The sequence below is a fragment of the Aquarana catesbeiana genome, linkage group LG02 (genome assembly GCF_042186555.1).
Source record: "Aquarana catesbeiana isolate 2022-GZ linkage group LG02, ASM4218655v1, whole genome shotgun sequence".
NCBI lineage: Eukaryota > Metazoa > Chordata > Amphibia > Anura > Ranidae > Aquarana > Aquarana catesbeiana.
In genome coordinates, this window is record NC_133325.1 from 160458087 (window position 1) to 160470146 (window position 12060).

General features: G+C 41.7%; 1 protein-coding gene across 1 annotated transcript in view; it reads right to left on the reverse strand.

Moving 5' to 3' along the window:
- LOC141127358 (electroneutral sodium bicarbonate exchanger 1) overlaps positions 1–12060 on the reverse strand; it is a 297513-nt gene that overhangs the window by 80580 nt on the left and 204873 nt on the right. Inside the window, exons 6-8 of the mRNA XM_073613700.1 lie at positions 4669–4857; positions 980–1071; positions 589–746 (exon numbers count right to left, since the gene is read on the reverse strand). Of these exons, the coding sequence (XP_073469801.1) occupies positions 589–746; positions 980–1071; positions 4669–4857 (439 nt within the window). The remainder of the gene's footprint in view (positions 1–588; positions 747–979; positions 1072–4668; positions 4858–12060) is intronic.

A 12060-nucleotide genomic window follows, 5' to 3' on the forward strand; every position in this document is an offset into this window, starting at 1 on the left:
TAAAATGCAAATGCAAAATAGCTAACAAATGTCACATAGCCCTTAAAAAAACATTATAGTGAATCCAATTTTTCTTTTAGCAGACTTATGTTTGTACACTGAAGGGTACACTTCTTAACGAACAAAACACATTTTCTTGGGGAGCATCATTTAGTATGTATGTAGAAATGGGAAATGCAGGAGGTGTTACCCATGGCAACTGAATTCTAAAAAAAAGACCAGATAATAACAGAATGTTGTTTTTTCCTCATTGTGCATATACTTACCTTCTAAAAAGAAATGACAGAAATGCAAACAGTATAACAATAACAATATAAGAGTAAACCGGTAATGCTAAGCAGTTGCATTATGTAGGGTAAGACTAGCTGCCAGGCTGTTGAGCATCTCAGAACCAAGGAAACCAGAGAAGAATTTCAGAATCTTTTGTGACCAGCATCAAATCACAAGCTACCTCCAATGGTCATTAGTAATTATATGTTGTAAAAATGTAATCTAATTTTAAACATATCTTGTGAATATTAATAATGTTCCTTGCAATGACAAACTAGAGCAAAACAATCTATTTACACAATATTAAGTCCATCTTACCTAGTTGGTATTGGGACTTCTGTCAGTCCAGTGAGGAGAACTGCTGGGGACAGGCGAACAAATGCTACAATGGGTCGTTCTAGAAAATCCAGTTCTCCAACAAGCACATTAGAGGCTTCTGCTCCGGTGGGAATTTTTTTCATAAAGTGAAGATCCACCTTAAAACAAAATGACAATACTTATTTTTGTGCAGTACAACTCCATCTACTCTACATCTTTACTAGCAGCAATAGAAAATTATACTAACCGAGTGGCTCTTGTTTATGTCCCCCCACACTCCAATATTCTCTTCCTTACCCTATTCTAAATTCCCCTGTGCTTTTTTCTCATCAGGATAGAGGGGCTTCTAATATTAATGGAATCTACAAAATCTAAGAGAGGTAATACCAACCTTACTGAGATCAACAGCACTGCTGTTGTCGTGGCCTCCTCCATTTTTTACTTCTAATGTAGAGGGAGTAGGTTGAGGAAACACTGATAGACCTGTAAGGTAAATGATTAGCTTCACTTGATTTAATGGTGCTGTTATTGTAAAAGTATTTCAATATGTATATATGCATTTGTAATGTCTTGCACAATAAGGACAAGCAGCCTGAGAAGCCACAAGAAAACTGATCATCATTATCAAAACTGGAGCAGACAGAATCTATAGCAGTTGTGCATGGCAACCCTTCAGCTTTTACCTTCAGCTTGTTCAGTTAAAGGAGTTGTAAAGTCAGAAGGTTTTTTTTTTATCTTAGTGCATTCTATACATTAAGATAAAAAGCCTTCTGTGTGAGGCAGCCCCTCTCAGCCCATCTAATACTTACCTGAGACCCATCCCTGTCCAGCGATGTATCTCGGCCATCAGATACTCTCCCTTCTGATTGGCTGAGACACAGCAGCAGTGCCACTGGCTCCCGCTGCTGTCAAAGTCAGCTAGCCAATTAGGAGAGATAGGAGGTGGGGCCGTGCCACAGCTCCGTCTGAATGGACACAGGGAGCTGTGACTCAGCTTGGGTGCTCCCATAGCAAGCTGCTTACTGTGGGAGCACGCAACAGGAGAGAGAGGGGCCAGGAGCACAGAAGAGGGACCCGAGAAGAGAAGGATCCGGGCTGCTCTGTGCAAAGCCACTACACAGAGGAAGTATAAAATGTTTGTTATTTTTACAGAAAAAAAAAACACGAGACTTTACAATCATTTTGAAAACAAAGCTTTGAAAACAAAAAAGGTAGACGCTGACTGGCTGCCATGCACAGTTGCAGATTCTGGCTGCTTCAGTTTTGATAAATTCCCCACATTGCTTAGTTTTGTAATCTGCAAAAGGTGAACACTTAAGCTGTTTAAAGATTCAAATAGTTCAAATAAATATTAAGAAAGCAAACTACATATACTACTAGTCATTTCATAAGGCAGATACTAAAGATATGGAAAGTGGTGGAAGGGGGAAATGCTTGGTTCACACTATCTTCGTATGCGACTCACAGCAGGGGTCCGGGTGCGTCCCTGTTCCGTTTCAGGGACAAATCTGGCCAAATATTTGTAGGAATTCAGAGCTAAAACGAAGCCAAAGACGCACAGGTGCCTTGTGCAAACTGCTCCGCAGCTCTCCATAAGGAGCCAGTCAAAGTCTCCTGTCATGTGAATTGGATGCAGGGAAATCCGCATCCAATTCATAACAGTTTGATCACAGCCTAATTCTCCAGAAAAGAAGGACAGCACAAACAACAATACCTCACAACACTGGTGTTGTAGTGATAATACATCTGATACTGAAAAAGTTACAATAATGTGAGAATTGAGAACCATAATTCTCTAATATGAATTATACTTATTATTACTTCATTTACTTATACTTATTATACTAATTATAAAACTATCAGGACGACTTCAGCCTAAAACAGGAAATTGCTGCCACCTAGTACCAGATTATTGCAGAATGCCGACTTATGTGCAATAATATCAATATTATTAAGAGGCAGTAAAATGAGCCATGAAGATGTGAGAAGTTCACAAACTCAACAAAAACTCAACAAGAACTTAACACGCTTACAGAAGCCAGACCTGTGAAAAAATAATTCTTATTGCCTGCCATGGGTGACTTAGCACATTGAGTCCTATATTTTAATATGTCAGTTGTTAAAGCAGTCACTGTTTAGATAAGAATTTTCAAATTTCAGCTGTTATCTTTTAGGTCAGGTAAAAAAATTGACCAGTAGCTTTGTGAAAAGTATGACAAGACAGATTAAAGTGAGTTCAGCCGAAAGCAGCCAAAAAGCATTCCAATAAACTAGTTTGAAGCACCATAGAGCCTTCTTAAAAACATAAGGTATCTACACGTCTTACTTCTATCCCAAATATTAAAACTAATATACTTATCCTTTGAATAATATAATGGTCAGAGCAATGCAAATCATTGCTTTATGTTCCAGGTCCAGCTGTACACCCAGAACTTCTAGTCCAGGGGTCAGCAACCTCTAGATCGCAATCTACCAGTAGATCGCGGACAGGTGACTAATGGTCTGGGCTTGCAGATCCGCCATCCCAGAGTATCAAACAGAGTGCAATGCAGAGGGACTACTTGTAAAGTTGGAGCTGTAGTAGGGAGCAAGAGCCACATAACCGATGCTTCCTCTGTATTGCTGGTTCCTGTCCCATTCGGAGTGATACCAACTGCACTCCACCTCTTATCCCAGCTAGAGGTCTCCAGAGTGGTGCCAGCAGCAGGAAAGAGGAGATCTTCAGGTCAGGATGAAGAAATACACTGAGCATAATAGTATAAAGCTGATTTCACACTGATGTGCTGTGGACTGCAGTGTACCTGAAGCTTTCCTGCGGGTTTGCTGCGTTTTGCCATAGACTTCTATTATATCCTGCGGGTTTGGTTAACTTTCAGAAAGTGCAGGATATAACAGAAATCTATGGCTAAATCTATGGCTAAAGCACAGCTAACCCAGGAAAGCTGCAGATGCACTGCGCTACTCCCACGGTGCAGGTAAACAACAGCACATCAGTGTGAAAGCAGCCTTATAGCGGCCTCAGAACAGTTGAGGTTCATTTATATTTGCAGTTTGCGGGGGTGATACAACCCCATTGTTAAGATGCGATGTTGCCTCCTCCCACCTGATTTAAACCCATGATTGCTGTACAATGCACGCGATTGTGACATGGTAGTATGGCAATTAACAATTTAAATCAGGTGTGAGGGGGCAACATTGTGCCTGATGACCTTTGACTTCTCCCATGTTGTTCATGTAGATCTACAACCCTTTAAGGAAAAGGTTGGGACTTTAAATGAAGCACGGCTAAGAAATAAAAAATGTAAAATCACATGATGATGGATTCCAGAGGAATATGCATTGATTAAAAGAATAACATGATAAGATAAGGGACACCTTAACAATTCACAACCAATTCTAGGGATAATAGATACATTGGTATATGGTAGTACAATTGTAAGGTTTCATGGTCAACATAATTCTATTGATGTTGTAAAACAATAGGGATGGAGGCGGATTCATTTACCCATTCATTGCCTCATGTAAAGTCCCAAAAAAAAAAAAAAACTCCCCCCTTTTTTCTCCACCTCTTTAAGGTTGCCTACCCCTGCTATAGTTTATAGCACACAGATACAGCCTAATTTTAGCGAAAAAAGTATTACCTACCAAGTTATGGTAAGGTTCCCAAAGGAAACTAAAACAGTGCATATGTGCTTTAAACCAGTGTTTCTGGATGTACAGTTGGCCTAGGGATATTAAATAACTTGCATGAGGCTGCTCATCATCCTAAAGTAAGGGGTAAGCCCCTTTTTTGGGAATTTCTTGTGGCGGTGTCTTGGGACCTACCATCCTAGTTTGGGTGATCAAGTGTGGCCATTTATGATCAATAAATTATACAAATATGTCATAATTTGCTTTTATCAAACCAAAATCGGTAAGTATACTTAAATGCATGATCTGTGCCACCTGGCTGGATACAGTTAGCAGACCTGTATTATTGGGCAGAGTAAATGAAGATGGAACAATAGGTATAAAAATGCCCCCCCTCCATCTGAAGTCTCCTGTCACCTTCTGAACACAGCCAGTAAAAAATTAACTTACTATTTTTGTCTAGTAAATGAGGCTCTGACTGCTTCTTTCCAACCTCTGCAAAGGAGCGCACCATTGGAATAAGATTGTTGCGTTTCTTCTCTATTTGATGGTGATGTTTCTTCAGCAGTGCGTCCTTCACCTTGACTCGGATATTATCTCCTAACTCGCCGGAAGAATCCTGGTGGTCCAAGATCAAGTCTGCAAATTAAACAACCAAAAGACATCTTGCTCTGTTTGCATATAGCAATAGAATTAGTCCTCACCACAACATAAGACAATACTGACTGTTACTATACTCATACTAAATGTAATTTCTATTTTCCAGCTGTGACCTTCAACAGAAGTTTCCTGGTATTACTTCTTTTGTATTTGCATATTGCTCTATTAAAGCAATACTTACAGTATGGTATACTGTATGTGTGAACCGTTTTATCTGCCATAGAATTTGTAATTCTGTTCAGCCAGCCTTGTTTTACTGGCACCCTGACAAGACAGTAAAGACCAGCTGTGGACCTTCCTGCAGACTATACCGAAGTTAGACAATATGGCAAACACAAATGAGGCAAATCTTATGCTCTCCCCGGCTGTGAGCATGTTCAAATGATTAGGTGTCAATCTACTAGGTACCCATGGTTTTAACAGTATGCTTTATTTTGTCCTTTGATAGTTTTCTCATCAGTTCATGAAAAAAAGGTTGGTCAGATAGTATAAAAAAAAAATTGTAAAAATTTCCTCTAGAGTTTCAATTTGTATGCAATCAGGCAGGTCCTTGCACAACATAGTTGAAGGTAAATCTAAAGGAAATTGAATAAGAAAATTGTATAATATGTGGCCAACTTAAATACTGCATAGGTGTGCAACTGATATCAAGTGTCATAAAATGCTTGTTTAACCGCTTGCCACCCGCCATATAGCAGAATGACGGCGGCAAAGTGGTTTCAACACCCCAACTGGGCGTCATATGACGTCCTCAGGATATTAAGCCACTGCGCACCCCCGGGGGCGCACATCGCGGCGATCGTTGTTGCGGGGTGTCAGTCTGACACCCTGCAACTCCGATCTAGGTAAAGAGTCTCTGACGGAGACTCTTTACCACGTGATCAGCCGTGTCCAATCACAGCTGATCACAATGTAAATAGGAAGAGCCAGTGATCGGCTTTTAATCACTCGCGTCTGACAGACGCGAGTAGAGGAGAGCCGATCGGCTGCTCTCCTGACAGGGGGGGTCTGTGCTGATTGTTTATCAGCACAGCCCCCCCTTGGATCCCACCCAGGACCACCATCATGCCGCCCAGGACCACCAGGATGGCCATCCACACTGGACCACCAGGTATGCCCCCCTAGACCCCCAGGAAAATACAAATTTGTGCCCAGGCAACTGCCAATCGATGCCCAGGCAGCTGCCAATCAGTGTCCACTCACAATGTCTATCACTGCCAGTGCCACCAGGGATGCCTATCAGTGCCCAGCAGTGCCGCCTATCAGTGCCACCCATAAGAACCCATATTTGCAGCCTTTCATTGCCCATCAGTGTCGCCTATCAGTGCCCACTAGTCCCACCCATAAGTGCCCATCAGTGCTGCCTATCAATGCCCATCAGTGCCGCATATCAGTGCCCACTCATTGGTGCCACCTCATCGGTGCCGCCTTATCAGTGCCTGTCAGTGCCACCTTATCAGTGCCCATCAATGAAAGAGAAAACGTACTTATTTACAAAGGTTACAAACAGAAACTTTTAATTTTTTCAAAATGTTCGGTCTTTTTTTATTTGTTTAGCAAAAAATAAAAACCACAGAGATGATCAAATACCACCAAAAGAAAGCTCTATTTGTGGGAACAAAATGATAAAAATTTAGTTTGGTACAGTGATGGATGACCCCGCAATTGTCATTCAAACTGCGACAGCACTGAAAGCTGAAAACTGGTCAGGGCAGGAAGGTCTATAAGTGCCCTGTATTGAAGTGGTTAATGTACGTGTAAACCCATCATTTTTCATTCAACTTTATTGCTATCACTAGGGATGAACAGCAGCCCTGGTGATAGCTTTTTCGACGGGGGGCACTATTCAACAGAACACTGGCTCTAAAAATGTATGCCAGCATCATGGCTGAGGCTGCAGCCATGATCATGATATAACCACTTCCACTTGAGGCCATACAGTATATATATGGCCTCTGGGTTGTAAGTAGTTAAATATCCAATTATGTGCATGGAACATTTATGAAAAAAAAAAAAAAAAAAAAGGCGTATTTGCTAGTACCCGATTGGAAGATTAAAGAGACTACAGCTTCACGATATTTACTAACTTAAGTGTTTAATTGGACTCCATAGTTTACCTGACCTAACCAATAAAGTATAGGGAGGAGGAAAATATTTCTACAGCACTATCAAACCAAGACATAAAAAGCATATAAAAACTAAACAAATGTTGCTAGGGGAAAACAGCAAGTAACAACTGTGTTCTTACTGGCACAACCCTTTTAACCAATCTAATTTAAAAACGGTTTTATATCTTTCTTAAGAACACATGTGCAATAACTGATAAACATAATCATTTCACTGGTAATTAAGTACAGAGTGTATTAGTAAACAAATAATAACCAGAAGAAAGTTCCAGAAATGTAATATTGGTCTGTGAATTCGTATGATTAAGCCATTTAATGACATTACACACAACTACTGCAGATATTCCATGCTAATTGTGCCCTGTGCCTGACGGCCACTGCGAAAGATCTTGTTATAAACGGCAGAGCTGAGTCCTCCGGGGTTATTCTGGGTACTCTTGCATTTACTCAGCTAATTGCAGCAAGCAAATGATTTGCTTTATCCGATTTGGAACCATTTGAAAATTGTTCCCTCAGATGAGTGTGACAGCCCATTTTAAACAATGTATTAACAAATCATCGTCATCAAGCTTCGATGTTTGTCAGTTACTAATACAATTAAAAGTGTAGCCTCTAGTCTCTTTCCTTTCCCTAATCCTTTCCATCTTTTTAAATTGTTCCTCTGGCATCAAAGATGATAAACAGCTGTCACATCACGGCTAACCTTTATTAGAGTGTCAATGGCATCTGAAGTCAATGGGTCCATGTGTGTGCTACAATGCACAGGGTAGGTCTAGGATCTCAATAAGCTTCTTGTGTGTGAATGCATGCTTGCCTGAACACGCCAACTCATATAGGCACACTGTACAGACACATCGGCAGCCACACCTAATTCCAGTCTTGGCGGCAGAGTGACTATTTAAAGAGGAACTTTATAACTACGTAAAAATCCTTTATTATAAATAGGGACAATAAAAGGAAATGAGCCATGGAAAAGACCTTAACGGTCAAATCGCTTTGGCCTTGTGCTGTGAATTTCCTTGTATTGTCCCTATTTATAATAAAGGATTTGTGGATTATACTGAAGTGTCAAGTCTTTGATGATGCCCTATGGGAGGGCGAAACGCGTCGATGCAATTTCCGGCATTACTGACGTCAGTTCCGGCCTCGTGGAACGCACTTCCGGTCCTGTGGAACACACGCTGGGAGCAGCTTTTAATACATCCACAACTCTATTTTTTATGCCTGTTTTCATCTGAAATTTTGTAAGTACCCATTCCCTTGTGCAATAAACCTTTTTAAATGGTACTTTCACTATTCGTTTCATTCTTTATATCTTTTTGGGTACCTGGTTATTCTGCTGAGAACCTTCCTAAAGAATCTTTCATTTCATGATCTGACGTTTAAATCACCATTCCTGGATATCTTTGGATACCATTACTAAGCCTGAAGCGACCCCCAGACTGCAAAGCTGGGGGTCATCGTGATCTGGTGAGTGGGGACACATGAGGGGGTGTTGATGTACACCTGAATAGCTTTGAAGCATTTCTTGTTTTTTCTTCACCATGGATCGATATATATCACCATATTTAGGTATTTTCGTTTTTTTTTATACTGAAGTGCCAGCTTTCCTCTTGAGAATCATGATTCTGGTAGAACCACTGAAACCCAAGGATGTACGGGTATGTCCATTTTCATGAAGTGGTTAACGCAGTTACAGGCTTGATGGAGGAAGGAAGGGAGAGAACCATTGGTCCTTCACTTTTTGAGTGACGTTTCGCTTTAAGGAGCAGAGCTGAGCTACAAATTTGCTGGATTGTCTTCAGCGGTTATCCTCTGATCTGAACCTGAGCCTGTTCCTGAGTTCTGCTTATTCACTGCTGACCTGGCTTACCTTTGAACCCGTTTCTACTCTGCCTTCCCATTACTGACCCATCCTGATTTTGGACTTTTCTTTACACTGCTTATTCCTTGTTGACCCGAATTGTCTTTGGAAGTATATTGCTTTGCCTGCCCGTTGCTTACCCAGCCTGTCTTGGACCCATTTTTACCTTGCTTTTCCACTTGTGACCTGGCTACTTCCTGACAATGGTTTGTCTTTGCAGATTTCCAGGGAGTCCGCAGCCTGCCTACTGACCATGACCCTGCCTGCTTTCCTTTCTTGCGGTCTGCCTCTACAGTTGCTAACCCCAGCTTGTCTCAGACTATGCTTCTAGCTTTCAGCGCATTCCCGTGTTCCTGCCAGCTGATAGTCCAGTCTCTGTGGTGACTCTTCCTGTGACCTTGCTCCTTAATAAAATTTGCACCTAAAGCCTCGTACACACGATTGGATTTTCCGCAGACAAAATCTCGGACTTTTGTCCAAAGGCGTGTGCCTGAATTTTGTCTTGCATACAAACGGCAAGGAATTGTCCACCAACAAACACGAACGTATTGGCGAACGACATGGTTTTTCAGCTCTTTAGCTAATTTCGTGTTAGTAGAAGTTTTATGAGAGTTGATTCGCACTTTTCATTTATAGCGCTTTTCAGTTTGCGCTTTTTATTTCACGCTTTTCAGTTCATTTCTGAATGGCCGTTCGTTAACCAGACATGTTGCGGAATTGGAGGAGATAACGTGTTATTTATTATTGGCCTTGGAGTTATTGCTTTGACCCAAGTCCAGTCCAGGAAGAGGAGGATTTCTTGGACCAAAAATTGGTTGCTTTATTAATCGTGACCAATTATGTCATATACCTTTGCTGCGGGAGCTCTAGGAGAATAATCTGGATGATTTTCAGAATCATCTCCAGATGATGGACCCCTGCTTTCAATAACTCTTGGCATTGCTGACCCCCTATATTAAGAGGCAGGACACAAGCATGAGGCTTTTATTTTATTTTTTGGTTGAATAATGATTTGATTTGTTATATTTTCTATATTTTTGGATGCATAGAATGCATTTTTTGGTAAAGTTCTATTGGCAGATAGCATGTCTAATTTTATTTATTTATTTGTTTTCTTTTTTTAATGCACAATAAAAAAAGCCTATGAAATTGTGTTTGCAATAACTCCATCAGTATCACCAGCAAAGCAGCTTCATTATTATCCCATTAAAGAAGAGAATGTGCGCTGCATTTGGAGATTTCATAATTTGCCACATCACGAATGTTAATTCTCCATTACGAACACTAGTTTACAAGACTGACCACTTCTGGCTCGTCCTTGCTTCCGAGCATGCGTGTTTGTACTTTGGACTTTTGACCAACGGACTTGTGTACACAGGCTCGGAAAATCCGACAACAGACATTTGTCCATGGAAAATTTTAAAGCCTGCCATCCAACACTTATCTGCGGAAAATCCAACAATTGTGCGATGGAGCGTACAAACGGTCAGATTTTCCACCAACAGCCTGTCATCACACATTTCCCATCGGAAAATCCTATCGTGTGCACAAGGCTTTACTCTAGGCATTTTGACTTGCCTTTAAGTTTCATATTTTGGGGTACAGTACAGGACACAGGCTGAATATTCACAGACCCTGGGTTAAGCTGGCACCTTCAGATGACTGTCCGCTGGCAAGCTTTTGAGGACACGCCCCCTGTGCATCATCGGACCGATCAGGTCCACCTGTCCATTTTTCAGGCAGACACAGCTGGACCACTCATTGCTTTTTATGGGGTGATGGATGTCAGTGGACTTGTGTCCACTGTCACCCGCCAGCATCCGATTTGCTAAATCCTGACTGATGGGGATACGTTCGCCATCTGCCCAGGGTATAGGATCGGATGACAAACAGGTGGAAACGGACATGCAGTCCAATTCCATCCAACTGCCCTATAGAGAACACCTTTGTAGAACCCTTTGGCCTCTACAAAGGTGATCCACACTCTCCTAACCCTATTGTTTCACTATGCCAGGAAATTCATTATTCTTAAATGGAAAAAATCCACTCCCCCAACTATCACAGCCTGGAAGGCATTGATAAATAAAGTCTTGCCCATTTATATCGCCACATACATATATATCGCCACACATCTGTATGTCAGCAGAGGGGTGCCAGCAAAATGTGATTAAGTATGCTGTGGCTGGGTGAATGATAGGTCTACTGTATCAGTAGAGTTAAATCTCTTTCAGTAGGTAAATAAACTATCTAGAAGTAGCACAGTGCCTTAGGCCCCTTTCACACAGGGTGGAATTTGTTCAGGTAGATGCGCCTGCTCAGCAGGGGGAACTCTCCGTTGATCCTCACTGAGCAGGCGGATGACAGGTCCGTGTCTGCTCCACTATGCAGAGCAGACACAGCTCACTGTTCTCTATAGGGCAGTTGGATGGAATTGGACTGCATGTCCGTTTCCACCTGTTTGTCATCCGATCCTATACCCTGGGCAGATGGCGAACGTATCCCCATCAGTCAGGATTTAGCAAATCGGATGCTGGCGGGTGACAGTGGACACAAGTCCACTGACATCCATCACCCCATAAAAAGCAATGAGTGGTCCAGCTGTGTCTGCCTGAAAAATGGACAGGTGGACCTGATCGGTCCGCTGGTGTGAAAAGGGCCTTATGTATATGTGCCTCCTGCAATCTTGTGGGGATAAGTACTTGATTATAATCTGTACAAGATATGTCTGTACATTTTTTTTTTCGGTCTGTTGACTGCATTTGTCATGTTTTGTAATACTAAAAAAAAAAAAAAAAGGCAGCCAGGGAATTTCTGAAAGATCAGCACATATTTCCTTGAAGTGAGAAAAATACTTGCAGAACAATTTTTTTCTCAACTGCGGTTGGCACACACACATTAAAAAACGTGTGAGAAAGCTGCTAGTGCCCAATGTGCACTGGAATCATGCAAATGATTCTAGAACATGTATATTTAAGATGGACCTATAATAAAAAAAGCGAAGATCTGCTATATACCATATTTTTTGCTCCATAAGACGCACTTTTCCCCCCCCCCCAAGCAATGGGGGGAAATGTCTGTACGTCTTATGGAGCGAATATTGACAAGGCTTCCCCCCACCGCCATGTTACAATACCGGCAGGAGAGAGGAGGACAGACATCCCAAGTCTCCCAGCTGGACCTGTCACTCAGCCA